Source organism: Ailuropoda melanoleuca, chromosome 2, assembly GCF_002007445.2.
Source record: "Ailuropoda melanoleuca isolate Jingjing chromosome 2, ASM200744v2, whole genome shotgun sequence".
Lineage (NCBI taxonomy): Eukaryota > Metazoa > Chordata > Mammalia > Carnivora > Ursidae > Ailuropoda > Ailuropoda melanoleuca.
Genome location: NC_048219.1, coordinates 137,303,106 through 137,331,058, shown reverse-complemented (window position 1 = coordinate 137,331,058; position 27,953 = coordinate 137,303,106). Strand labels below are relative to the sequence as shown.

The window sequence follows — 27,953 nt, the reverse complement described above, 5'->3', positions numbered from 1 at the left end:
ATTGCTTTATCATTCTGTTGCTTATGATCACAGTGACCAATAAAATTGTGCCTTCATCATCTGACCAGTTTTGAAGGTCAACTTTCCCCAAGTGGAAAAAGCACTACACTGTGGGGAGAGTCAGGTCCTACTTCTGCCACGGACTTGTTTTCTACCTTTGGTCAGGTCGCCTAACAGCACTGCACTGCTTAAAAAGAGAGTTGGACTGGAAAACCTCTCAGATCCCTTTAGGAGTCTTCAAATTCTACAGCTATACTGAGTATACACTAATTTTTTTTATAATTTTATTTTATTAGTCACCATACAGTACATCCCCAGTTTTTGATGCAATGTATTTTTTTTTTAATTGGCATATACATTTAAACGTATTCCCTGTTTGGAAATAACCGCTCACAAATTTGCCTGTGGTGGTTGTATTTGATCGTGACACTCTGTTGGAGATCCCATGGCCATTCTGTTGCCAGCAGCAGAATATTTATACAGAGTCTCTGTGAGGCCTGTGCACATTTGTGTCTAGCAATTCTGGAACCAGCCTTCTGGACCGACGCTGTGGTCCCTGGTCTCTACAAGCCCTAAGTTGCCCCAGGCCTCCACGGTCTCCCTCTGCAGGCTTTTGGTCAGCAGTTGGCTGCTGGCATGGGAGTTAATGAAGGTCCTGGCGGAGGCAGTAGGGGTGGGGGGAACCATTTCCTCTGTTTCCCTGGGACCATAACAGCGTCATTTGGAGATAACTCATAATTTAGGCAGAGCTGCACGTGAAGGACCTGGGTTTTATGGCTCTGTGCTTGGCTCATTAATCTAAGGTTTTAGGATTTATGAAGTTGATTATTAGCAGTTAGTTTATTTCTTTCATTCTCCGCGCCTCCCCTTAATACCCATGTTGTGTTAACAGAGTATAGTATATATGTATAATTATCTATTTTTCATTTAAAAGGTATATTGATTTCTTGCTTTGATCTTTCCTTAACCTTGAACCTTTGACCTTTTGCTGTCTTGCTATTTCAAGAGATGGGAGGGGGGATGGTTCTTTAGGATGCTTGTCCTTTGCAAACAGAAAGAAATGGAATTTACAATATGGGCTGCCTAATGTTGCCAGGCTTTTGTGGCCCAGCTATTGGCACATGAGATTGTGTGGAGCAAAGTTGCTGTAATCCTTTCAATTTCTAATACTAATGTTGCTCGCACTTTTATTATCTCGCTGGGTTCACATTTTGGCAGTGTTTGGACATCCGGTATCCTTAATAATCCTTCAGGTCCGTGTGTGCGCGTGCGCGCACCTGCGCGCGCATTGTGTACAGGTCAGTGCTCCGCATCTTTTCGCAAACTGTGCCATGTGTTAACTGGAGGCCCTTGTTCTTGTAAGAAACAATGGCCGCTGGAGTCCTTATCCGGTGAGAGTGTCATGCCGGAGAAGTCGCAGTTACTGACTATTTGCTGGTTGTTGGAACGTCTGTCTCTCCTGCTGAAACTGTATCACCTTCCACTTCCTCCTCTCTGCCGTGTCCCTACCCCCTCGCTTCAACCCCCCAAGTAAGGTAGGATTTACGCTCCTAGGTCCGATGGGACGGCCCGGGAGCAGTTCTGGACAACTGTCCCCAGACTCGGCTTCTTCGTGTGGCAGAGGCTGTCAGAGTCTGTGGTCATACGGAGTTTATTTCAGGTTTGGCTGAAGAAAGATTCAAGCGGTCATGATTTCTGAAGCAAAGTACTGGCTTCTCTGAGAATGAAGGGAGGAAAAGAAACATTAGATGAAATTGCTGGTGCTAAATAATTGGTAATTTGAATAAAATTTATTTACTGTTGAAATGAGTCCTATAATATTCCTCAAGGACAGTTTGGTTCCAGACCTAATATACATTTAGTAATTTATTTGGTAAATATTTAACGAGTTTCTACATTGTGCTCAGGCCCATAAGAAGGGTGGGTTTTGGGTGTATGTATCAGAGGACAAAGCAATATGCTCACTAAAAATTCATCTTAACAGCAATCAGATTAGAAAACCCTAGAACAAATGTTTTTCTTGGCATTGCATGAATAGCATTTAGTTAATCTAATTCTTCTTCTAGGCATTTTTTAAAAGTTGTAGATGTATCGGAGTTTAGCTTTTAACTCTATCTAACCTCTCTGTGTATGATGATTTGGTGGTTAATTTTCCAGGAGTCAAGGGATGTTACTGGTCTGTTCTGTATTCCTGACATTCCTGACCATTCCTGATAATTTCTGAAATTTGTCAATCCCACATTTTTTAATCCCACAATGGTGTAAATAACTGTAATAGGCTTAACAGTCTGTGTCTCTGAGAGACATAGGTTTAGAGCATAGCTTGTTAACTGCATGATTATTTCACTTTACTAGATGCTAGACACTGAGCTAGACGATGGGAAAACAAAGTTGATTGCTGTATTTTGGGGAGCGTGGGGACCGGTAAATGAGTTTCTCATTTTTATATTGGGTTGGTGAGCCTTTTGAGCTATGGATTCTTTCTGCACCGTTTCCCTCTATTTATCTAGAAATGGTTTAACAGATTCTCTAACATGCATTCTGCTGAGGGAGTTCTTGCTTTTCAATAGGAATTTTAGGCTTGCTTACATGGGTCTGACCCACTGTCATGCAGGCTAGTATATTCTATGTGAAGATGGCCTTGAGGTTTCTTGAAAGAGCTTAATTCTCTGGTTTGTGGTCAACCTCAAAGGTTAGGGATGCTGCTCGAGGGCCCACTCACTTCCCTTAAAATTCCATTTCACGAGTGAAGAACTAATCCTCTTTTTTGAAGTCATCTTTCAATTTCTTTCTTTCTTTTTTTTTTTTTTAAAGATTTTATTTATTTATGCAACAGAGACAGAGATAGAGACAGCCAGCGAGAGAGGGAACACAAAGCAGGGGGAGTGGGAGAGGAAGAAGCAGGCTCATAGTGGAGGAGCCTGATATGGGGCTCGATCCCATAACGCCAGGATCATGCCCTGAGCCGAAGGCAGACGCTTAACCGCCGTGGCACCCAGGCACCCCCATCTTTCAATTTCTATCACCAGGTGACAGCGATTTCCATAAATGTGACATAGTCATCCTTCCCTTTATTTACCCTAAAACCCACTTTTTCCGACCTTCAGGGATCTCTCCTTGAAATTTTTACCCAGGGATTGATGGACATTTTGGATCATCACCTTACTTGACTTTATGGTTTTTAGACTTTAACCATATCCTTAATGTTTTTTCTCTAGACCTGAGTTGTCATATTTTTAGTCCGTCTTTGGTACCTAGTCACAGAAAACTCAGTAGCATTCCTTCACAAACATCAGTGCCATCAAAACTCAATTCCTAGGGGCAGGAGTGCAATGTGTGTAGGAGAAACCATGGCTTTGGGGCCACTCAAAGTGCTTGTTTCTTCAAGGAAAAAAAAAAAAAGAAAAAAAAAAGTCTAGTTAAGTGATTCCATTATAAAGTAATATGTAATGATCATTACAATATTTTAGCATATGATGGGTGACAAATGTGAGCAAAATCGTTTCAAAAAACAATGGCTACACATGGTTGCTGAAACTTGTGATGAAGGGAAAATGGCTTCCTGGGTCAGAGGGCCTGTGTTCTTCACATGGATCATGGACCTGAGAGGAATGGGTTTCACCTCTGGGCCTCTGTCTCCTCATTTGTTCAATAAGGAATTCTACTTGATGGCAAAACTTACTTTCATCACCAAAGTTCTATGGTTCTGTGTATTTAAAAATTAATTCTTTTAATGAAATTCCTTTTAATAATCATTTGAACAGAAACACTAATTGCTAGCAAATTATGCTTTGTAATTCAGGATAAAATCAAGTCACTCTAGTATTCTAGTGTAACAATAACAATCCAGTGTAAATGCATAGATCTGGGTACGAAGTGTGCCATCTGCCTCTCCCATGTACATGATGAAAGACTTTATGTCACCAGCTGGAAAAAATCTGGCATCTGCCCTTCTCTTCTATATCTATCTTTACAAGGGTATTTTGCTGTGTTTCACTAACAGCATTCATAGATAAATCAGGAGCTTACTTCCCTCAGAACAAAGCCACTGCCCTCATTTTGCTTTTTGCTACAATGTTATTTTATTATTTCTTATTTCTCTTGATCTGCTGTTCCCTCTCTAGTCATCTGTCCCTTTCTTCCTACTTTTCTTCCTTGTGTTTGGAGGAATGAATTAGCTATGATTTGTAGGTTATTTTGGAGAATACAGCCCTAGGTATTTATTTTGCCTAAGGGTCATTTGAGAGAATAGCTTAGTTATCCCCTAATAGTTTCGTTATTTGACATAGGCTTCTCTTATACTTTTAAAATTAAATTATATTATATGGGGACCTCTGAATAGTTCTTCTAGCTAGCAGGGTTCCCCCCTTTTTAATTGAAGTTTAAAAAATTTAAAGAACATTTTTTATATGGTTTTTACCTAATCTCTGTAATTGTGTTGATACTTTTGTAAGCCTTGTTTATTGTAGAAAAAAATTCTACCAGTTTGAGGACATCAACTTAAAAAGCTGGAAGCTATAATGTATGTTCTCTTAATTATAGAAATGGAAGCATTTTTCCATGCTTTTTGAACAAAATAATTTTCTTTTTTTCTTTTTTTTTTTTTTAAAGATTTTATTTATTTATTTATTTGACAGAGATAGAGACAGCCAGCGAGAGAGGGAACACAAGCAGGAGGAGTGGGAGAGGAAGAAGCAGGCTCACAGCGGAGGAGCCTGATGTGGGGCGATCCCATAACGCCGGGATCACGCCCTGAGCCGAAGGCAGACGCCTAACCACTGTGCCACCCAGGCGCCCCAGAACAAAATAATTTTCTAATTAGTAAATTAATTATTCATATCCCAGCTCCTTCCTCATCATATGTGGTAACAAATTGCATTTGGCTGTTTCTCATAGAGTCTTTTATACCAAGGGTAAAGCATTAAAATACAAGCCAACTTCACTGAATGTGGTACTATTTTGAGCATTTCAGGTCTCTGACATTAAGTTTTGTACTACTGTTTGTCCCTTGCCACTTACTTTTTGTAATTATTTTTGTACAAGTTAGTCTTTGTGTTTACCAAAGTATAGTTCACCTGAAGGCAGGATTAGGAATGGGGAATTTTTAGAGATTTTGAAGACATACATTTTTAAGAAACTAGAGAATATTATATATGCAAAACTATTTTTACAGCTCTAAAGTTACATTAGCTGAGAATATGTATGATTTGGTTACAGAAAACATTTTTCATTTTGGAACATCAAATTTAAAAGTCATAGTTAAGTCAGATAATAAATGTACTAATTGAATTTACTTTAAGTGTTTTTATACTTCTATTAGAAGTGGCTTGCTAAAATATTTAACATCTCACCTTTTTCCCAAAGAGGAAGCAAAAATGAATATTGCAAGAACACGTTTCTGGACTTACATGTACTCAGTAAGAAAGAGACCCAGCACATACTCATTTTCAGAGTAGGAGAAAATGGGGAAAACACTCCGAGATTGAATCTGACTTTAGTTACATATTGTTTATTTTTTTTATACCTCACTTTTGCCGTCCATAGAGACTTCTGGAAAATGTTGTTGGCTTGGGTTGAGACAGATGATTTTGTTCTTTCCTCTGTTATCTTCATTATTTTGGTTTGGTTATTTCCAGAATTAATTAGCTGGGGGTGGAAACAGAAGGACTGTGGAATACTCAGGGAGAAGGTCGGAGAGTGTCGGGCAGGGCCCTGGCCGCTTCTGCAGGAGGGCTGCAGACAGTAGTTGCCCCCCACCCCTGGCGTGGGACAGTGAGGTGCCACAGAAAATAAAAGGACACGTTTGACCTCACGTTCTCATCATTGGGTGATGAAGCCAAATAGAGCAGCTGTGCTGAATGTTGGCCTGGAGGTTTGCAGCAATGTTAGCTGGCTGACAAGAAAAAGTCTTCCTGTTTCTGTTTTCAATAAGTCTTCAACTTTACTTTTTCCAGGACTCCCAATTGTAGTCAATTAAAAGACCGAATAGCAGTTATTGATAGCTGAATCTGATTCGGATCCCAGGGGGGCCAACGTGAGAGCTTCCAGGACCCATGGGTCATCCTTATTACTGTTTGCTGAAGAACTTTGCAGCCAACTCTGGAAGAAATTGGCTTCTCCCTGTTGGGTTTTCCTATAGTATTTCAGCATCACATTTTTATTCTTTGCGTTCTTTCCCCCCTCCTTGTTGCTTTTGAAGAAAAGAGCTAGAGCAGTGGCTTCTTACATTTCCAAGAAAGAGTCTTCCATTTCGTTGGGACAGTTTTTGTGGAGTCCCCAGCTTTGTGATATCACCACCAAGCCATAGGCCCTGCGATGTATGCTGTATTCTGTCAGCAAACAGACGTTTACCCATTGTGATCGCCCTGCTGTTTCGAGAGATTTTCCTGCCCTCCATCTCCCATGACACTCTACCTTTTACAGCGTCTCTCTCTCTAGTTTTAAATACTTCTCTACGGACACTGATTAAGGCTGTCACAGAATTTATGCTCCCCTTCTCCTAATTTTTCAACAATATTTCCTCATCTTCAAAATATCTAGACTTTTCCCACTTCTAATCCTGCGTTCAATGGACTGTACTTGGATAAACACAGATACCAAGTCATAGGAAAATAACTACAAAACTAAATGGCAAGGAACATTGGTTGATTCGTTTGTAAGGGGTACAAGTTGAAATATTTGACTTACTCTTTCTTGAGGAGATTTCTCTATCTTGATAATCTTGTTCCAAAAGAGGCACGAGTTTGCTGTGATATAAAATTTTTATATATAAAAATATATACTTTTTTATATGATATGTATGATATATAATTTTTTATAATTAAAATACCTCCTGAAGACATTTTCAGTCATGAAAATGACAGGCCAAAAAATCCATTGCTCTTAATAAGAGCTTCGTCAATCTTTTTCTTCCATTTCGTGGCTGACATTTGATTATCATTGAGGTTTATAGTTTTTGTTTAAATTCTGCCACTTACAGTGTTAGGCTATCTATGAATAGGGATTAGGTTACCCTTTATTATAATGCTGATGTTAAGGAATTGCCAGCTGGAGAATGACTTTCTGAAAAGTGTTTTTATTTAACACGGCTACCCTCATCATTTAAAGAATTCTTGAAATGCTAGCAGGGTGTTGCATGCACTTTAAAGATGTATCTGGTTATCTCTTGCATTTGGAAATGTATGTTTCGTTTGGTAGTATTTATAAGTCACACATATTTTTTCCTTTTCAGATTAAGTGGCAGTGTGGCTATGTGCCTTTCTCTCGGCGTTTTGTTGAAGGAATGATGCATTTCTGTGCTTAGCTTGAAAGCAGTGGTTCCCAGCTTTGGCTGAACATTAGACTCACCTGGGAGCTTTTGAAAAATTTCATTCCCAGCCTGTTATCCTAAACCAATTTACATCAGCATCTCTGGGGCTAGGATTCAGGCACCGGTATTATTTTTAAAGCTCCCCAGGTGATTTCATTGTGCCACCAAGGTTGAAGACCACTGCTTGAGAATAAAGTTAGAAATGGCATCTCCTCAGATTTAACTGCACATGATGTTGGAAGTTGAGAGGTTTGATTCCTAACTAAGGCTGAGTCGGATATTTTGCCACCAATATCAGATAAAGAAGAATCTATTTAGGATTTACATAAGCTGTGAAAATATGCTAATTTGGTTAAGTATAGTTTAATATTTTGAATTCAGAATCCATTTAAACCATTCCCTTTCCGTAATGAAATTTCTTTCCTTTCAGTGCTTTGTGAATCTCCTGGTTTTAGGGACTAAAGAAACTAGACTTTAACTTTTCCTCATTCTTTTATCTTCAAACTCTTTTCTATGCTCTGTGGTTTTTTAATTTTAATTTTTTTAAAGATTTTATTTTTTAGGTAATCTCTACACCCCTGGCGTGGGGCTGGAACTTAGGACCCTGGGATCAAGGAGTCGCAGGCTCTACAGACCAAGCCAGACAGGTGCCCCTGTGCTCTGTGTTTTGAACCCTTTGCATAGTATATGTTTAGACTCCTTATCCTGAAAGGTTTTGACAGTATACCATCATGCCTGAAGTATGACAGGGCGGTCTAAATGAAACACAGGGTGAAATACTTAGGAAAACCCCAAGTGGAGACAATGTACAGTCAGAAATACAGCTGCAAGTTCATGGCCCAATGAACGGCACAAACAGTACAGACGCTCTCAGAGCGAGCAGGATGCACGGACGCCTTAGGTGATGTTTCTGTAGAAGGTGAGCTGCTGCCCGCGGCTGTCTGTCGCCTTCGAGGCTTAGCCAGTCACCTAGAACACTTGAGAGAAGTGATCCTTGTCACCCGCCAAGAGGGGACTGAGACATGGAGAGCCTGGCTTTTAGCATTGAGTTATGCACTAGGCATTCTGCAAGGGGTTTTCTAGCTCCCATTTCACTTATTTCACAAAAATCACATGTAGACGGCATTAATAATCTCCTTTTTACAAAAGGAGGCTGAGGTTCAAGGCCACGGAATAATCTGTGCAGGTCATGGAGCTGGTCGGTGGCTTGGCCAAGCTTCCAAGTCTTACAGTGGAGCCCTTCTTCAGTGGCTTCTGCTGGGTCCCACCCCTGTTAATCATAGTTCTTGTTTGTCCTCTTCTATGTAGAGGAGAAGTTTTTCTTTTGGGTTTTTTTTTTTTTTTTTTTTTTTTTGGTGGTGGTGGTAGGGGGACCAAAGGCCATATAGAAGCATTAGAAAATACCACAAAAATAAGCACACTTTCTTTTTTTTCATTTTTTCAGTTTTTGTTTTTTTGGTAGCTCCTCCCCTCCCCCCGCCCCGAAGCAATCCTATTTCCAGGGTATTCTGCGGTAGGAAATCTGTGCGGTATGTGTCCCCCCACCAAACCTGGAATAACCCTCATGAGAGGCCTGTGTCATGCCCCAGTCGGGCAAATCTGGCTGGGCTGGCCCCGGAGCAGCATGGGGGTGTCCCTGGTCGATCTGTCTTCCGCCCACTTGGCTCCCAGCAGCGGGATGCTGCTGTGGCTGCCACTTGAGTTCTAGCAGATGGGAAGGCCTTTTTCTTGCTATCCCATTTTAGGCCTGTTTTCCCACTCCTGTGAAATTTCATTTATGATGTGTTTCTGATGAGGCTGCATGAGCAGATCCAGCTCTTCAGTCCACAGGGAAGATTAAATCTTGTGTCTTAGCTTGGTTTGGCCCTTGAGGACGTGTCTGTCTTACTTCATGAGACTTCCAAGGGAGTGACTGTGTTCTATTCCTTGACTGTAGTTTTGGCAAATGCGTTGCCTGGACTTCATGGTTCTGTAAGTTCTTCCGACTTGACCTCACGTCTTTCTCTCCCTTTGAATTTTTTACCCCTTTCCGTAATTGTGAAATTCAAACCGCTTTAATAATAGTCTCTCTTTTTTTTGCCTTTGCTTCCTTCCCCTTTCTTCAGTCACACGCAGTTAGCTGGTGCCTCTGTGCTGAGCTCCCCGCCTCTGGCTGTGACCCCATCACCTTCACGGCTGCTGATGGAGATCCTTCCTTTCGTACACCCTCCACCCAAGTGGAGAATTTATATTTAAAGGAGAAACTTTTTTTTTTTGTCTGCCTTCTACCGCTTTGCCACTCAGAGTCTGATTTTTGGACCTAAAGGGTCAGCGTGGTTTGGAAGCCTGATGGAAATGCAGAATCTCGGCCCCACCCCAGACCCACTGAATCAGAATCTGCATTTTCACACAGCCCCCAGGTGATCTGTGTATGCAGTCAAGTTTGAGAAGCGTTGCTCCGAATCACTCATCTATGGATTGTGTCCTAGTTAAGGGAATAGAGTATTAGAACCCATTCATTCTGTAGGGAGAATTGGATAAATCTTTTTTTTTTTTTTTAAATCATACCCATTTATTCATCTTTGGGCAATACTTTTGTCACTTTTAGAGATAGGAAGAAATGAATATATTTGAGAATAAATGGATTTTTGCCTATCCTGTGAGTGAAGTTAAGGCATTGGGAAAAGCTTGGATAATTTAGCTAATAGACTATTACTAAGGAAGGATTCAAATAGCAGCTATCATCATTGTTTTGAAAAGAAATGGAGAACGTAGTTCTCTGGAAAGAGCATTTGACTCAAGAAATATTTTTATTTTCAAAATATAAAATATAAAAAATAATATATGATTATCTTAATGAGTTCACGCTGCTATAAGAAAAATTCCATAGATTTGGTAGCTTAAAAACAACAGCAATGTATTTCTCATAGTTCTAGGGGCCGGAAGTCCAAGATCAGGGTGCTGGCATGGTCATGTTGGGGCCTTCTTCCAGGTATGGACTTATCCCTGCTTCTTCGTGTGGCAAAAGGGGCAAGCTTGCTCCTTGGGGTCCCTTCCACGATGGCACAAATCTTATTCATGAGGGCTCCATCCTCAAGACTCAGTCATCTCTCAAAGGCCCCATTTCCTAATACCATCAATTTACGAATTTTGCAGGGGACACAAGCATTCAGACCATAGTGGAAATATAAATATAAAAATGTAAAAATTTGCATCTCTGTAGAAGGCAGCTGAACAAGAGGCTTATGTATAAACTGAAATAAGGGCTGGGTAGGCAGGTAGAACACCTTGTTCTTTCTTCTTTAAGTGCATTTGTGCACTGTTTGTGGGGATACTGCTTAGCATGGGGGCTCAGTGATAGCATAGGTCATACACTGAGGCAGAGCGGCTGGGGTTTCTCCCTAAGGCAGGTTCCATCATGTCTTTAAGCATTAGAGGCTTTACGGCATGGAAAGGCTTGTGCAGGAAATTGGATGGTGTAGGAGTGGGGGTATGGACCCCCTAGCCAAGCAGTGAAAAGGGACAGTGAGGCTGCATGGAAGGAGAATGTGGGTTATGAGTGGTCAGACCTATGTAAGTTCGTGCTGAGATTTCCCACTTCTTCCATCTGCCCTGTGTTGCTCCTTGGGGTGTGTTAGTAGGGGTGGTATCTATGTCCCTCCTTTTTAAAAAGATTTCATTTATTAGAGAGAGAGGAAACATGAATGGGGGGAGGGGCAGAGGGAGAAGCAGGCTCCCCACTGAGCAGGGAACCTGCAGCCTGGCTTGATTCCAGGGCCCTGAGATCATGACCTCAGCCAAAGGCAGACACTTAACCGACTGAGCTACCCAGGTGCCCCTGTGTCCCCTCCTTTTTTCTTTTAAATCCCCAGGACCTTTAAATATCCAGCTGGTACCTCTTAGACCCAAAGTTTTGAAGTATTACAATTTGATAAGTTATATCTGCAGGTTATTTAAAAGTTTCTCCCTAGGTTAATTAAAAGAGTTTTTTTTCTTCTCTCTTCCTCCCTCTATCCATCTCCCCCTTTTCCCCTTTTTCTCTTTCTCCCCCCACCCCACACACCAATGCTCCCACACATGCCTTGCAAGTCGTCCCCCCCCCCCCCCCNAGTCTGGGTAGGAAGTGATACCAGCCATCTACATGGAAAGCACGAGAAAACGTGTTTTTCCAGACTCTGGCCCAATTTTGCTTCCGTGCAGAAGAATTTCCTTTCATATGGGCATTGGTTATTTATTGTTCATTTTGATGAATGATTTAAAAGCTAGGCAAGCCTTCATTTGCATTGGATGTAAAATGGTGAGTGCCCATAGTTTCAAGAAACAGTATTCTCCTTTCTCTGAGCAATGGGGGGCATCTGTGTGGAGAGGCCCCTACCTAATGCTGCAGGCCCCCCAAGTGGGCCATCCATCCCCACAGTGAGCAGCTGCTGGTGACGAGATAGGACTGGTCTGGGCAGTGTTCCATTTCTCCTTTGGAGGCATCTTGTCGTATCAAAACCTAACACCAGAAACAGATGGAAACTGGACCTCAGGTTTCAGGTCTTGTTCAAAGGACAGGAGTAGCTGACTTGAAAAGTGTCAGCTGTAGAAAACCTGTAATTAGTTAAATGGATGAGGGGAAATGATGAAGGAAAAGTGTTGCTATATAATGAAGATGAAAAAATTAGTGATTTTCTTATATATGTATCCTTGGTAAAAGGTACTTGTAGTGCATACACAAATCATAATGTATGTATGTGTTTGGATACCTCATGGTATTTTGTCCAAGTTACCTGACATACAGAGTCTTGGCAGTTTGAAGATCAGGTGGGACTGGCTATGTAAAGATTGCAGCTCCGTTGGAATATTCTGGCCAGGAGATTAGAAGTGAATTCAAAGTTAACTACATGCTCATTATTATTGAAAATATTTGTAAGATGCATAAATACACTTTTCTTTCATCATAAATGCATAATAGCATAAATGAGGCTTCTTTGATGACTTACGTTATTTTTTGTGGCTTTTGGACAGCACCTTGCAAGCCAGTTATGCTGGTCTGGTGACTTTGAGGGTTAGCATTTGACTGAAGCGTTATAGGAGAAATCTGGCAGTAACTTAAAATGATGCATCAAAACCAAGGGGAACTTGAGTATTGTAGGAGAACGTGGTTTATTGAAGTGGCCTATTTGTTTGATTTCAGAACTTTATTGTTTTATGTCTGTGTATGAAAGTTTATTTCTCTTCAGTAGTAGTGTTTCCTACTCTGTGACACACAAAGTGTTATTTAACTGCATTTTTTTTAAAGATTTTATTTATTTATTTGATAGAGAGAGACAGCCAGTGAGAGAGGGAACACAAGCAGGGGGAGTGGGAGAGGAAGAAGCAGGCTCATAGCGGAAGAGCCTGATGTGGGGCTCGATCCCATAACGCCGGAATCACGCCCTGAGCCAAAGGCAGATGCTTAACGACTGTGCCACCCAGGTGCCCCTTAACTGCACTGTTAATATGGATTCAACTATGCCAATATATCCACTGCAGGACTTCTCAGAACCATTGACATTACTGATATTCCCTGTAACCCTTTTTAGAGGGAGAGATATGATATTTCCCGAGCTTATCACTTTGCCTGCCTCCCCCCCCCTTTTTTTTTCTTGATGGACTATCTATCATGAAATAGACTTTGGGAAATTACTCTCTGGCATATTCATATGTCTTTGCTCATTTACAACATCACAGCAGTCCTAAGAGACAGAAACAAGTTTTGGATGAAGGAGGAGCTAAGCCCCCTAGAGTTGAGGCCGGCCGTGGGACCCACTCCTTTAAGGACCCAATCGGTCTTTTCTCTCTGTCGAGGCCTCCAGTGCAAGTAGGAGGCACCCAGTCCTGAGTGCCAGAGCTCTCTGCTGCAGAGTAGGGGGCCATCTGGGTGATGGGCCCCGCTGAAGTTTCTCTGTCCCGTTCTTCAGGTCCACAGTGGCTCTGTGGTTTCTTGGTCCACAGGGCTCTCTGGGCTCCTGAAGAGGCCTTTCTCAATTGCAGCACGTTAATGATGAGGGTGAATTAGTTCTCATGGAGCTTCGTTGAGCTAAAGGTTTAGGCAGCCCGCCAGGTATGCTTTTAAGTAGCAAAACTGCCCAGGTACTCAGTTGTGATTTCCCTTCTGTTTTGTTTCCTGACTTTCAACCCCATGGTACTATGTCATGTCATGTTTTGTTTTTTTATAGAAAGAAATTCAAGCCATGAGTCAATGCAGCCATCCCAATGTAGTGACCTATTACACCTCTTTTGTGGTAAAAGATGAACTTTGGCTGGTCATGAAATTACTAAGTGGAGGTAAGTAGGTTTTGTTATTTGCTTGTTCTTGGTTTTTTTTTTTTTTTTCCTTTTGTGTGAGCCAGCATATTGAATAAGACTTTAAATTTGGTCCCCTCCCTTTTGTATTTAAAAGTTTTGCTTGTTTATTATTTACCTAGAGAATAAAGCCCAGATTTCACTGCCGAGACTACCTGTGCCCTTTTACACCAAGAAGGTGGAGGGGAGGCTCCTTCAGTACCTCCCACGCCCCACCTTCCCCACACCTCACCTCTGTGGCTCCTCAGCCCTACATGTCTGTCCTTCCCTCTCCAGGTGCTGAAGTCCGAACAGGTCACATTCTCTCTGCAGCCATCCCGACTCTCATCAGAAGCGTTAATCAGTCTTTCCTCTTTAAACTCTTTGTTTTTAATATGATTCAAGTCTTCCTACATTGCAATATAATGAATTCTTCCAGCGCTGTTCATTCCGAGTTCTGTGATAATGGAAATGTTCTAGAGCCGTGCTCTCTAGTTTCTAGTAGGCACTTGTGGCCCTTGAATACTTGACATGGGGCTGGTGTTACTGAGGCGCTGAATTTCTCTTCAACTTTAATTAGCTTCTGTTTAAATAACCACAGATGGCTCATGGCTGTGTGGCGGACAGCACAGATGTAGGTTAGATTGCCAACTTGCCCAGGAGAGCGCGGTCTCCTGTCCTTCTCCTTTACTGAGCTGGCACCCTGTGGGTGCTCAGTGAATATTGTTTCAATTGAAATGGAGAAGAGCTTCATGCTAACGGTTGCAGTGTTGATCAGCAGTGGCACTATTTTCTTTTTTCCTTTTTTTTTTCCCCAGGGAAGTTCTACCAAATATTTATTTATTTATTTTTTAAAGTAATTTTTTTTTATATTAGTCAGCAGTGGCACTGTTTTCATCCTACGTTTGCATTTGAAAAGGCAGAGGAACTTTCCCTCTGGCCTCAGGTCACGGAAGTTATGAAAGCCACTGACAATTTACCTTACAAGGCACTTTCACATTCCCATGTTTTTTCTTTTAATCTTTTAACATCACTATTTGATAGAGAATGGTAATGGGAACCATTAACTTTATTGAATGCTTACTCTCTGGCCAGGTCCCGTTCAAGGCAATTTACTAACCTCGTTTCATTGAATCTGGACAGTGTCTTTGAATAGCTTGTGTCACTGTCCCTGCTTCTCAGAAAGTTCCCCAAAGCTCGGGAGAGTTAGGCAGCTTGCCCAAGGTCACCTACACAGTGGTTGTTAGCACTGGAAAGAAATGGTGCTGGGACCTGTTCACTTAAAAGCTATGCGACGACGCCGCGTGAATTATCACCTTCATTTTACAGAAGGGGAAATTGAAGTTTAGAAAGCCCAAGTGATTTTCTTTGTAACACCCAGCATACCCCCATCTCTCACTCCTGTACCTTTCCCAGACATGAAGTGCGGTTTAGGAGCAGAGGGGAGCATGTTGTGGTGCCTGGATGAAGCCCAAACTGGCACTGCAGAATTTGTATTGTAGAGCCCATTTAAATCTGCAGACCTAGTTCCAGGGAAGGCCAGCTCGGGGTGGGGTGGGGTGGGGGGCATCTTAATTTTTTTATTTTTAAAGAAACCCTTGGATCCAGCAGAGGCCCCGAACCGAGAGGACAAACGCTCTGTAATTGCCTTGGGTCTGCTTGTGCAGGTCTCAGCGGGGAGCCTGGGAGAGCTGAGTCCGGTTCTGTTCCCAGTCTTGTCAATCCTATTAGTCATTGTTTCCTTGAGTGCCTACTTTGGTTTTTAATTAAACATGAAAGAAACGAGGGAAAAAAGAAAAAGACAGCCTGCTGGAGCCAGACTGCAGGGTTTGAGGGTCAGGAATGACCCTGGGCTCTGCGGAGGCCCCTCCTTTGGCAGGAAGATGACCTTCACTGAGCCTCTTCTTGCGGGGTTCCCCCAGCTCGGAGGAGACTGAGAAATTCTGCTGACCTGGGACCCTGGGCAGCCCCAAATACTCAGCTCAAGCTGAGGATTTTACTTCCTGTCTTTATTTTGATCCCAATTAACCTTTTATAAGCTCGAAAATATTCCCTATTGCCTTGCCTGAGGACTTGAAAGAAATTGTCATTGTCTTTTTAAAAAAAGAATCCAATTTAGTCAGTCTCCCCGGGCTTTAGGTAAGAAGAACAGGTTTTAAGTGGGTTTCCACAGGTCCGGGAGCCCGGGGCAGATGCGGACTCTTGCTCGTTTTTCTTTCAGCAGACCAGAAATGCATGCATGCATGGTATGGTATATCCTTGTAAGATAAAAAGGAAACATTTTTGGAAGTCTCGTTTTCTAGATTATTAATAAGTTTAAGAATCAATGAATAAATAGATGTTTCTCTGAGGGGGAAATATGCATTTGTTTTCTTTTATAATATTTTATCACATTAAATCTCTTAATGAGGGGCAGGCAGCTCGTCTGGTGTAGTAATAGCTGATGGGGAAACTCAGTTCTCCCAGTTAATCATAGAGAGCCCGGAGCCAAATTCAGGTCCTGAGGTAAGCTATTTGTTAACTCTTCAGAAATGTTGAACCCCCAGGTAATTATGGCTTTTAAAATGACCAGGAGGTTTGGAATATTAATTAATATGTGTCGAAACATGAATTCACAGTGCCAAGGATACTAATCTGTTTATGGTAACAAAGTACTGTGTATTTATTTCATTATGAAATTCAGCACTTAATGCATCAAGTAAACGAACATAAAGTTTGCCTAGAGTCACCGAAAGGAATCTTCTGGTTGTGAGCAGGGGTCTGGTGGCAACATACTTTTTTTTTCCTCCCCTCCCACTTGTGTTCCCGATATTCAGGAAAATCTGCACTTCTCTTTCTCATCAGGTCACGGCTGTCTGCTCCTCTGGCCTCTTCCTCCTTTGTTTTTTCACTTCAAACATTTTGAACCCTGTTTTGAGCCTGTAACCAGTTGTGTATGTGTAGGAGAAAGGAACAAACCCTGAGGTGACCCTGAACAAGCTTGTGGTCCCTGACCCAGAATTCTTCTCATGACGAAGGTGCTCTCGCAGACTTGGATACAGGGTTTCTGGTCCTGTGCCGCCATGCAATTGTATGCCTTGGGGGGAATTGTGTTAAATAAACAAACATATTTTGACATTTCCACATCATTTTCTAAATAGTGGAGCCCAACCTAGAAAGGTAATGAAGATGCTTACATAAAGTTTCCACTTCTTCTGTCTAGGTTCAATGTTGGATATCATAAAATACATCGTCAACCGAGGGGAACACAAGAATGGAGTTCTGGAAGAGGCAATCATAGCAACAATTCTTAAAGAGGTTTTGGAAGGCTTAGACTATCTACACAGAAATGGTCAGATTCACAGGTAGGATTTCCGCAACGATGTTTAAGTTCGGCTGTTTGTATCTTTAGCTCTAGCTTGTAAGGAGTATTAAGGAAACACATGTTGCAGGTAGGCATCAACAGTATTTCCAAGCTAGGCCGAATAGATGTGGAAACAGTACTGAAGAAAGAAGCAAGTGAATACATTTTGATGCAATATATTAGTATCCTCAGGATTGGCTTATCTGCTCTCACTGAAATAGAAGCAGAACATAAAAAGTACCGAGAGAACTCATTTAAAAAAATCATTTAACATGCTCCGCTTGATGTAGGCTCAATTGAGCAGGATAACATCTCTGCCTTCCTAATGTAGGCAGAACTGTTCCAGACACTGTAATATGTTTGTTACTTTGGGCATGGTGCTGTGAAGAAGGGAGGGGGAGCTAATTTCATCTTCTTTTGTGGCATGAAATGTTCATTCTTTCAATAGCCAAACAGCCTAGAATAGGAGTGTTTGATGTTTCAAGAGGGTCCGTGTTGCTTGGACCCTTAGGAATAGCTGTGAGTAAATCACCATTTATTAGTGATGCTGATGTGGTAATTCCCTTGTCTTGAGCTCTACGTGGCCGATACATGTAGGGATATCTGCCATATTTTTCAGTAATTAGAAAAAAATACTACCTTAGATATCAAACTTGTAACTTGTCCTTTTACTTTTGAAGTTGTAAGACTTCTATATGGTGAAGAAATATATTATAGAATATTGTAATTAGTGTTTATAATCAGTATCTCCCCAGAGGAGACCCTGATCCACTCCATTGTTGGAGAAGCTGCTGGGGTTAATTTGGGATCGCACCACAGACGCATTTGAGTGGAAGTAGAACAGTTTTACACAGACTTATCAGCTTTCATTCTTGATAAAGTGATAGTATGGTGAGTTAGTGGACAGTCTCTAACTCTACAATGTAAAGAATGTACTCACTAGTGATTTAATTCAATTTGGATGATGATTCCGTATAAAATATTTGTTACTAGGGGCGCCTGGGTGGCACAGCGGTTAAGCGTCTGCCTTCGACTCAGGGCGTGATCCCGGCGTTATGGAATCGAGCCCCACATGAGGCTCCTCTGCTCTGAGCCTGCTTCTTCCTCTCCCACTCCCCCTGCTTGTGTTCCCTCTCTCACTGGCTGTCTCTCTCTCTCTGTCAAATAAATAAATAAAATCTTAAAAAAAATACTTTCTAAAAAAAATATATGTATATTTGTTACCAAAATCCTAACCATCTCCCAGGAGCAAACTATAAAATCACAATTTATCCCTGTAACTTTAAAAATCTGTGATATAATTTTAATATTTATAAAATGTTAATTATGTTAAATAGCTACATTATGTGGTATGTTTTTAAATATCTCTGAGTGAATTAATGCAATATAATATCTGTATTCCATATTCATTCTCCATTTTTTTTTTTTTTTCTAACAGGGATTTGAAAGCTGGTAATATTCTTCTGGGTGAGGATGGTTCGGTACAAATAGCAGGTAAAGCTGAGAAAAATAGAAATTCTTTTGACAGAAATGTTACAGTTTCAAGGAATATCATTATTATCACTTGAAGGAATATCATTCATTATCATTCAAAATCAATAATGAGTGAATGAATAAATGAATGAATGGATGCCTGTGATCTGTTTTAAGAATGTATCTGGGGATGGGGTGCTTGGGTGGCTCCATCATTGAGCATCTGCCTTCGACTCAGGGCGTGATCCCGGCGTTATGGGATCGAGCCCCACATCAGGCTCCTCTGCCAGGAGCCTGCTTCTTCCTCTCCCACTCCCCCTGCTTGTGTTCCCTCTCTTGCTGGCTGTCTCTCTCTCTCTGTCAAATAAATAAATAAAATCTTTAAAAAAAAAAAAAAAAGAATGGATCTGGGCTGCCCTGTTCTAGAACGTTTGGGTCTGATGAGAACATTTTTTCCTATATTACTATCTTTTAAGATTTATTTGTTTATTTTAGAGAGAGAGAGTAAGCAGCAGGGAGGGACAAGGGGAGAGGGAGAGAGAAACTCAAGCAGACTCCCCGCAGAGCTTGGAGTCCAACGTAGGGCTTCATCTCATGACCCTGAGATTGTGACCTGAGCTGAAACCGAGAGTTGGACGCTTTACCGACTGAGCCACTTAGGCACCCCCTTTTCTCCCCCATTGTTTTGATAAATTTTTCTTAGATCATCCAGTAAACAGTGCTATTTTAGAACATAGCCTTTTGAGACAGACGATTTTACTTTCAGTTTTATTTTTTCTACCTTTCAGATTGAATAAAGGTGATATTTATATGACTGTAAGAAAAGCACTTTTGAGAGTTTTTCTGACGAGTTTGAAAGTCTCAAACACTGTACCCTTCTATTAATTTAATCCCTGTGATTTCTGAAGAGGTGGCTAAAAGCACTGGGAACCCAACTCAAGACTGTGGGTTCTTTTGGTCTTAGGGCAGCCCGTGCGTGGCTGCTGATGGCAGTCGGCAGGCAGGCGCAGCGCGTGTCCGTAGAGGGAATGCACCAGACGAGTGTCCTCTGTGTGCAGCACTTCTCATTTTGTTATTGTACCTGGAGTACCCGGAAAGGCCCGGGATAAAATGGAGCCGTATCTATATTGGCTCTTGTTTCACTCCATGTCCAGGAAGGCCTGCCTCCACCCTCCTCTCAGCCATCTCTGTTTTTTTCATTTTTGACTAGACCGGCCTTCCTTGCACCTCACTGTCCCCGTCATCGCAGGTCACTCAGCCCTCTGGCTTCCAGGCACCGAATGTCACTGGCAGCGCGTCCTGGCAGCATCCTTGGTGTGAATCGCTCACGTGGTTCCTGTCGTTGAAGAGCGCCGAAGCTCGCCCCAAGTGTTTCATCAGCCTGCTCTGCAGCTTTCTGTGTTGGAGCGGAAGAGGCCTCTCTTCCAGTATTTAGGGCTTAGGGTCTTTGCGTGTCAAGTTCTTAGAGCAGAGTTGATCAGAGTCCTTAGTTCTAGTTTTGTTTCTAGACAAACGGGAGGCTCTGGGGTATTATTAGAAATGTGAGAGCTCAGCAGAAAACAAACACACCCCCAACACAAAGGATAAGCTTTGAGTCATCTCTTTGATTCATTGTCCCTCTCTAGGTGCCAGGGAACCTGTCAGGTGATGCCTGGCCTATATGACAGGCACAGTGCTGACCTTGGGCTCTGTATTTAGTTGGGTACATTCAAGGGGACTTTCATTTATTTCCTTATAAAGAAGAGAAAAGATGTTTTAAAAATACAAAAGAGAAACTGAGAATTTGTTTCAAATCAAATGTCTCTTCCCTGGAAAACTAATAATGAAAACGTTATCTTTTATTATTCCTCTCTTTGAAAAGATACCTTTAGTCACATACGGTCATTGGCTTGAGACCCCTGTGGAGGCACTCTGTCTCCATTAAACACAAAGGCCTCGGAATCAAACAGGCCTGGTTCCAGACCCACGGAGCAGTGTGGGGCAGGCTGTTGCATCTGTAAGCCTCAGTTTCCCCATCTGTGAGATGGTGACGATAATGCCTATCATTCGAGAAGACATCGATACCCTGTGCACCTGTGGAAACGTAGGGTTCCGGGTCCTATAAGTGCTGTGTGTTTCTGGGAGCTTCAGAGTGTTCTAGGTGGAGAGGAGAAGCGGACTTGGAGGCAGGAGGTATTTCTATGCAGGCATTTTTGTTTAATTGTCTGAAACGACTTTAGAAGAAAGGAACTTATTAATCTTTGGGATGCTAGTGAATTGGTATGAATTTTTGATTTTAAAGATGTAGATATATTTATACCTAACTTTGTATTTTTAATTTTGTATTGTCTGTTTTACAGAGGGTTTTCCAAATTGTGTAAGCTTCATGTCCCATGAAACGACTGCTGATATGGTGGTGACAATAAGTAAATAAATGTGAGGAATGCTTATTATACCTCAAAAATGTGCAACAGGCAGGGATACACATTATAAGCTTATTTTTTGGAGCACTGTTTGTGATTGCAATCGATTGGAAACAACGTCGGCGTCCCAGTTAAATATGATAGGTGGCCTGTGTACGTTATGGGGGAGCCACCGACTGTAATGGAGAATGAAAAGCCTGCTATACACTCACACAAAGAAAAAATCTCCAGACTACGTGGTTAAATAAATACTAGGTGAAATAGAATGCGTATAATATGTCACCTTTTGTGAAAGAAATGGGGAGCCATAAGAATATCTCTATATTTACACAAAGAAACATTAGAAGGATAATGGGGAAGGGGGACTGCGTAGTGTGTACGTTTTGTAGCATTTTGGATTTTGAATTGTCGTAACAGTATGACCTGGGAAAACAGATGACTTAATAAACTTCATAAGCTGTCAATTAGTCATTTTTAAACCTTTTATTATAACAATTTTCATACGTAGCCTAAAGTAGAAGAGAGTAGGAGAACCTCCCGTATGCCCATCACTCGGCATCCAGAATGATCGTTGATTCACGTATCTTCCCCTGTACTCTGGTGGCTCTTACTACTAACACTGAATTTTGTTCGAGTCACCAAAGTTAGTGCCTTATGTATGCATATCTTTTTTAAAAAAGATTTTATTTATTTATTTGATGAAGAGAGAGCGAGCAAGAGCAGGGGGAGTGGCAGGCAGAGGGAGAGGGAGAAGCAGGCTCCCCCTGAGCAGGGAGCCCGATGTGATGCAGGCTTGATCCTAGGACCCCAGGATCATGACCTGAGCCGGAGGCAGATGCTTAACCGACTGAGTCACCCAGGCACCCTGACATCTGTTGTTCTTACTCTAGAGGGTGGCCCTTACTCCACAGGCTAGGGACATTTAGGAAAAAAACCAAAAACAAAAAACTTCAACAAAACGAGTGGCAACTGAAAGTGTTTGTGGACAGAAGCTTCAAACTCTCCCACCTCTGAGTATTCAAGTTCAGCGTGCAAGGTCTCAGATGAACTGGCATCGTTGAAAATCCCAGGTCACCACTCAGGCTTTGTGACCTTGGTTAGGCTACTCAACTTCTTTCACACTCCGTTTCCTTAGAGAGGGATACGGATCTCATCCCCCACAGCTCTTTCTGTGGAATCGAATGTGACTCTTCCCATCCAGCGACGGGAACTGGCTGGCGCAGGGTGGGCACACAACAGCCGTTGTGGTGCTTGTGCTACTCTTCTTACCATCCCTGCCGTTACTGCTTTCACTGCGACCGACAGGCTCGCACTGACCCTCCCCTGCACCGCCAGGGGATCATATGTACCTCAAATTAGTCTTGCAGGGGGTTCAGCTCTGAGGGGCTTTTTCATGAGTTATAAAAAGCTAATGCTTATTAATTATGGCACTTGCAAGTTAACTTGTCATTAATCTTGCTCTAAGCTGATAAGGAAGTACGACTAATTTTCTCTCTTTGGTGATGAACCGATCATTGCTCACTAAGAGGGTCAAAATAGCAGTGAACTGCCTTTGAAATGCGAAGGCGGGTAACCCTTGCCTTCTTCTGCCACTTGGTGCTTTGCCAGTCACTTCATCTATTATTCTTGTCAGATTAATGACCTGAGCTCTTTCTCTGGGCCTTCTGTAGCCCCTCGGCCTTTTCTTTTTCTCAGTTGGGATCCCCTGAAGCAAGATTTCATAACTTTTTCTCCCCCTCTTGGGCCTTGGGTTTTCTCTCCTCACCGTGGGTGGCGGTGTTGAGTGTCACCCTGTCCACACTTTCACCGTGGGGGCTGCTGGGTTCAGAGGGCGCGTGTGGAAAGCCGCCACCTGGATTGTGAGGACGAGATGAGTCCGTGTGTGAAGTGCCAAGAACAGCGCCTGGCACATAGTGAAGACTTGGCGTACCTCCATTCTGCACTCTCGCTGGCATGCCTTTTGTGTGTGTGACTTCCTGTGTGTGCCATACCATGAACTGAAGTGGCTGTTACCCAGGTGGATAATGGTGGGTAAACAGGCATTTATTTATTTTTATTTATTTATTTATTTATTTATTTATTTATTTATTTATTTATTGAGAGAGCAAGCGAGCGAGTGCGAGCCGGGGGGGGGGGGTGGGTAGGAGGGGAGAGGGAGAGAGAATCTCAAGCAGGCTCCACGCCCAGCATGGAGCCTGATGTGGGGCTGGATCATGACCTGAGCCGAAATCAAGAGTTGGTCACTTAGCCGCCTGAGCCATCCAGGCGCCCTGGGTTAACAGGCATTTAAATCGTACAGTTTCTACATCTCGGGGGCTGTGGCTTTCTAGAATTCGTATTTAATTTTTTCCATGTTCTCTAACCTGAGCACAACATTGAATTCCTATGGTACTTAAAGTTACTTCTTACTATTGGTTCTAACCATAAAATAAGGTTATTGCTTCAAGAAAACATATGTAATGCTTCCTTGGAACAGACGGATGGCTGCCGCTGTCACTGTTTTCTAGGAGTTTGACTCTCTTGGCCAGGCAGTTGGTTACTGCCTGAACAGAAATGGGGACCAGGAGTCTTGGGGTCTTTTGCTGCCCTCTGAGTCTGGTGGGTGAAGTAGGGAAGGGAATGGGAGAGCTGAAAGCTACCTATTATACACGGGTAGATAATGCTTTGCTTTTGTTCAGGCTGTTTGTACCCTTTCTCTTTACATCCTTATGTTCTTTAAGCCCTAGTTTTTGAAATAAAATTTAAGCAGGGGAGAAAGTTTGCATTTACTTCTTTGAATGTAGTGTTTGTTTACCCTGAGAGTATTATTATGAGCATTGTTTTTAAAAAGACTATTTGTGCTGTTCTCATAGAAAACATTTTTATTTAAATCACTCTACCATTTATGTATTTCCTTTCTCAGAACTTTTTATTAGAAAAGGGGAGGTTAAGGGGCACCTGGGTGGCTCAGTCGGTTAAGCGTCTGCCTTTGGCTCAGCTCATGATCCCGGGGTCCTGGGATTGAACCCTGCGTCAGGTTCTCTGCTCAGCGGGGAGCCTGCTTCTCCCTCTGTCTGTGGCTCCCCCTGTTTGTGGGCATGCTCTCTTGCTCTCTCTCCATCAAATAAATAAATAAAACCTAAAAAAAGAAAAGAAAGGAGGAAATTAAGATTCCTGGTTCAGACCACGAGAAACTCTCATACAGCCAACAAGCATGGTAAATAAGGCAAATATGCCTGATTCTGTTCCTAAAAATACGAATTTTGTGGGAATTATATACATTGCTATTGGCTGGGGATATAAAATCAGTAATAATGTGTATTGAGTGCTTCCTGTGTTTCAGGCCAGGTTCTGTGCGCTGAGCGCCTTGTGATTCGTTCACCGCAGCCCTGTAAATGTGCCCATTTTATAGACAAGAAACTAAGGTACAGAAAGGGGAAGTAAGTTGCCCAGGTCACAAGTAGGCTTCAGATTCCGGGATCTGGCTCCAGAGCCTGTGACCCATGTCCTTGGGATTTCTAGGAAGACAGCCTTAAATCTGCGTATAAATGGTCTTCGTTTAGGACAGAAACCCAGTAGCCATCAGGAGCTTCTCCGCACCTCTGCATAGCGATTCCAGCAGGGGACATACTCTGCACCCTGTCCCTCTCTGCTCCTTCAATTTGAAACACAAGTCTCTGATAAGGTTAGGGTATAGAAAAGGCAATCATCTCGGGTGTCATTTGGTGTCAAATTATGCATAGTAGTGACACCACACTCTTTTTGAGACTGGAAAACTTCAGGTTTGAGATAATCAGTTAAAACTTGAGGACTGCCTACTCCGAGTTTAAAAGAAAATGCTTTACTTCTTATATTTTCTGTGCTCGGAGAACCTGAATGTGAGACTTCCTGGTAATGAGCTTGGATAGGATGCCTTGGTAAATGTAAAGGTGTTTGCTACAACACATGATAGAAGGAGTGGCTGTTTGAAAGTCATGCTCTTCCCACGGCCTAGCATTTTATTTTCCAATCTAATGTTCTATCATACTGTCAGGAAGAGCTTAGATCTTTGTCTGGCAAGTGACTAAGCCTGTTTGTCTGGAATTAATGAGAGGCACTATTCTAAGCAGAAATTCATAAAAACAGGTCACTTTGGGGTGGTCACTGCAAATATATTTATCTTGGGATTCTTTTATTATTTTATTTTTTTTAAAGATTTTATTTATTTATTGGACAGAGATAGAGACAGCCAGCGAGAGAGGAAACACAAGCAGGGGGAGTGGGAGAGGAAGAAGCAGGCTCATCGCAGAGGAACCTGATGTGGGGCTCGATCCCAGAACGCTGGGATCACGCCCTGAACCGAAGGCAGGCGCTTAACCGCTGTGCCACCCAGGCACCCCTATCTTGGGATTCTTTTAAATAGTGACCACTCTTAATGTACTATTAAAATGTTGATTTCAGAACATTTGCTTTCTGAAGAACTTTCTAGAAGCATGCCCCTGCATTATATTAGGTAGATCTTAAGCTAATTTTCTTACATTTGCCTTTTAACTGTGAGTGTGTATGTGTGTGTAAATGTGATTCCCATTCCTAGTTTTTCATAACAAATTTGGTACTGAGCTAAGTCAGCCTAATACTTCAGAAGTTTAGAAAGTTATCATTACATCTATCTCAATGTATCTGAGACCATCCAAGTCAAGCTTATGTATGCCTTAGGTTTTTCACCGTCTAAGGCACATTGGTATGACTTTGGGTAGTGTCTCTATTTTTTGGGAGGGAGATTATATCCTTAGCCTTTGAGTACGTCTTGAACTTCAGTCTGCATCTTGGACAATTATGACTAAAACTTCTGCCAGGAAAACATGCAACTAGATTTAACTTGCTTCCAGTACTCTGGTATTATTTTCAAGGAGCCAGAGGAAGGTGCATGTAGTGGTGGAGTTGTGCTTTTTTTATGTTTCTTGTTTTTGTGTTTTGTTTTTGTTGTTTGGTGTGGGGTTTTTTTTGTTGTTGTTGGTGGTGGTGGTGGCATTTTTATTCCCATAGCTGCTAGGTTCTTTTGTTTTCTTTCTGTGCCCTGGTGAATGCATTTCGATGGGGGATGGGGGAATGGGGAGGAAGGAGTATTTCTTTTGCTAGGAGGGGCTGCTGCTTCATGCAAGGTAATATGGGCTCCCTGTGTGCAGGCGAGGCAGCAGCCTCTGATTCATATCAGAAAGGTCTGAAGGCCCCTGAGGCATCCGAATCAGGAAATGACGATGTCCTTGTATTTGTGGATGCCTTGGCCTGGAGCAGGGCTCTGACATCAGACTGCTGTGATTTCACTCCCTCTAGCCCTGTGACCAAGTTATTTAAGCACTCAGTGCCTCAGTTTCCATATCCAAACAGTGGAAAAATACTAGAGGGCTAAAGGAATTAACGCACATTCCATTTTAGAATTAAGTAGCTCACATTGCTTTTGTATTGAAATGGAGGTGGGGCCCTTTAATTATTTAGGATGTTGTAAGATCACAGGGAAAAGGCTAGGGAGGCAAGGCTGTGGTGGCCCTCTCTCTGACCCTGCCACATCATTTTGCTCTCCCTGTTTCCTTACCCCATTGATTCCCCCAATATCACCAGAGTGAAAAATGTGCAGTGCAGATCTGACCATATAATTCCCTTGCACAAAGTTTAAAACTTGCTGGTGGAATAAAGCCCTTAGCTCCCTAGTATGGCCTATGAAGGCCCTGCTTGCTTTTCCAGTCTTGCCCGCTCATGCTTTTCTGCTTCCTGCTGGAAGGCAAGCTCTGTATTAGGCAGCTGGGTGCATATGAAATGATGACTACAGTTGAGGAAGAGCGAAGCGATGCACAGAATTAAGAACAGTGGCACACTCAGAACATAGAGTCCACGTGCAAGTGAAGATCTTTGGAGGGCATAACGTGCTTTATAGTGAACCAAAATGTATGTTTTTTGACTTTCAGGAAGTTGATAATTATGTGAATTATGGTTTAATGAATTACGTCAGAATTTTCATACATACATTTTTTGTTTCTTTGTTTAAATAAATAGGGACAGCAAATTAATGTAGCTCCCTGAATTTTGGGATCTTGACAGATCAGTGGTAACATGTGGTGCAACCCCTCGCATGAAGCAAGAGTGTGTTCAATTCTGGAAACCCAGTTTTCCACTCCACGTGTCTATCATCAGCGAGAAATACTTGGGGAGATTTTGAGCAGCTTCCCATCCTTGAGCAGCTGCTTGCAGTTGTTGGAGCAGCCACTTGAGGAAGGCCGACTGGGTGAACGCGACGGGGGGAGGCTCTTTGCTCTGCTTGTCCGCCGCAGTCTTTCCGCAGCTGTGCACGTGTAGCTGCGTGGGGCACATGGTGGAGCTTCAAGGAGGAGCGTCTAGGAGGACATGGGGCAGGTGGGGCTTGGTCTTCCTTCTTCCTTCCTTCCTGCCTTCCCTTCTTTCCTTCCTTCTTCTCTTCCTTTCTTCCTTCCTGCCTTTAAAGGCCTGCCGTGTCATTATTAAATTACATTTTATAGATTACCACAAGCTGCTGGCGTCTGGGAAAAACAAGAGTTGTTAGACTAAGAGCAGAGCAGTCCAGCTCAGTTCCTTGCATGGTCATTTCTTCATTTATTTGTCTGCTTCCCAGAACTGGCATTTGTTAGAACAAAAAAACGGCCCTTCCCTGGTGAAAAGGCGAACATCAGTTGATTGGGTTTAATGCACTTGAAGTGGTTGATTGGCAGATCTTTTTTCTCTTTTAAGGTTTTATTTATTAGAGAGAGAAAGGGAGAGAGTGAGCACAAGCAGGGGGATGGACAGAGGGAGAGGAACAAGCAGACTCCCTGCAGAGCAGGGACCCCCCCCCATGCTGGACTTGAACCCAGGATCCTGGGATCACTACCTGAGCTGAAGGCAGACGCTTAAGCAACTGAGCCACCCAGGAACCCCGGTTGGCAGATTTTTACTGAGAGTTTGCTGTGTTGCAGGCCTAGCCCTATGGGCAGATATGGTGGTCAGCAATGGAGACACCGTGTCTACTGGCCTAAGTTTACAGATCAGATGAAACCTATGAAACAGTTAACTATAACATTTAATTTCAAAAACTTGTCAGTGGAGGGAAATGCATATGCCTGGAGAATCTAGGTTAGCCACATTAGGTCTAGTGTGATAGATTGTCATGGAG

The 27,953-nt window shown here is 42.4% G+C and overlaps 1 protein-coding gene across 1 annotated transcript in view; it reads left to right on the top strand.

Annotated features, from left to right (window-relative positions):
• The window catches only part of STK39 (serine/threonine kinase 39), a 228,834-nt gene that overhangs the window by 1,688 nt on the left and 199,193 nt on the right, over positions 1-27,953 (top strand). Inside the window, exons 3-5 of the mRNA XM_034642208.1 lie at positions 13,492-13,600; positions 16,800-16,941; positions 18,379-18,434. Of these exons, the coding sequence (XP_034498099.1) occupies positions 13,492-13,600; positions 16,800-16,941; positions 18,379-18,434 (307 nt within the window). The remainder of the gene's footprint in view (positions 1-13,491; positions 13,601-16,799; positions 16,942-18,378; positions 18,435-27,953) is intronic.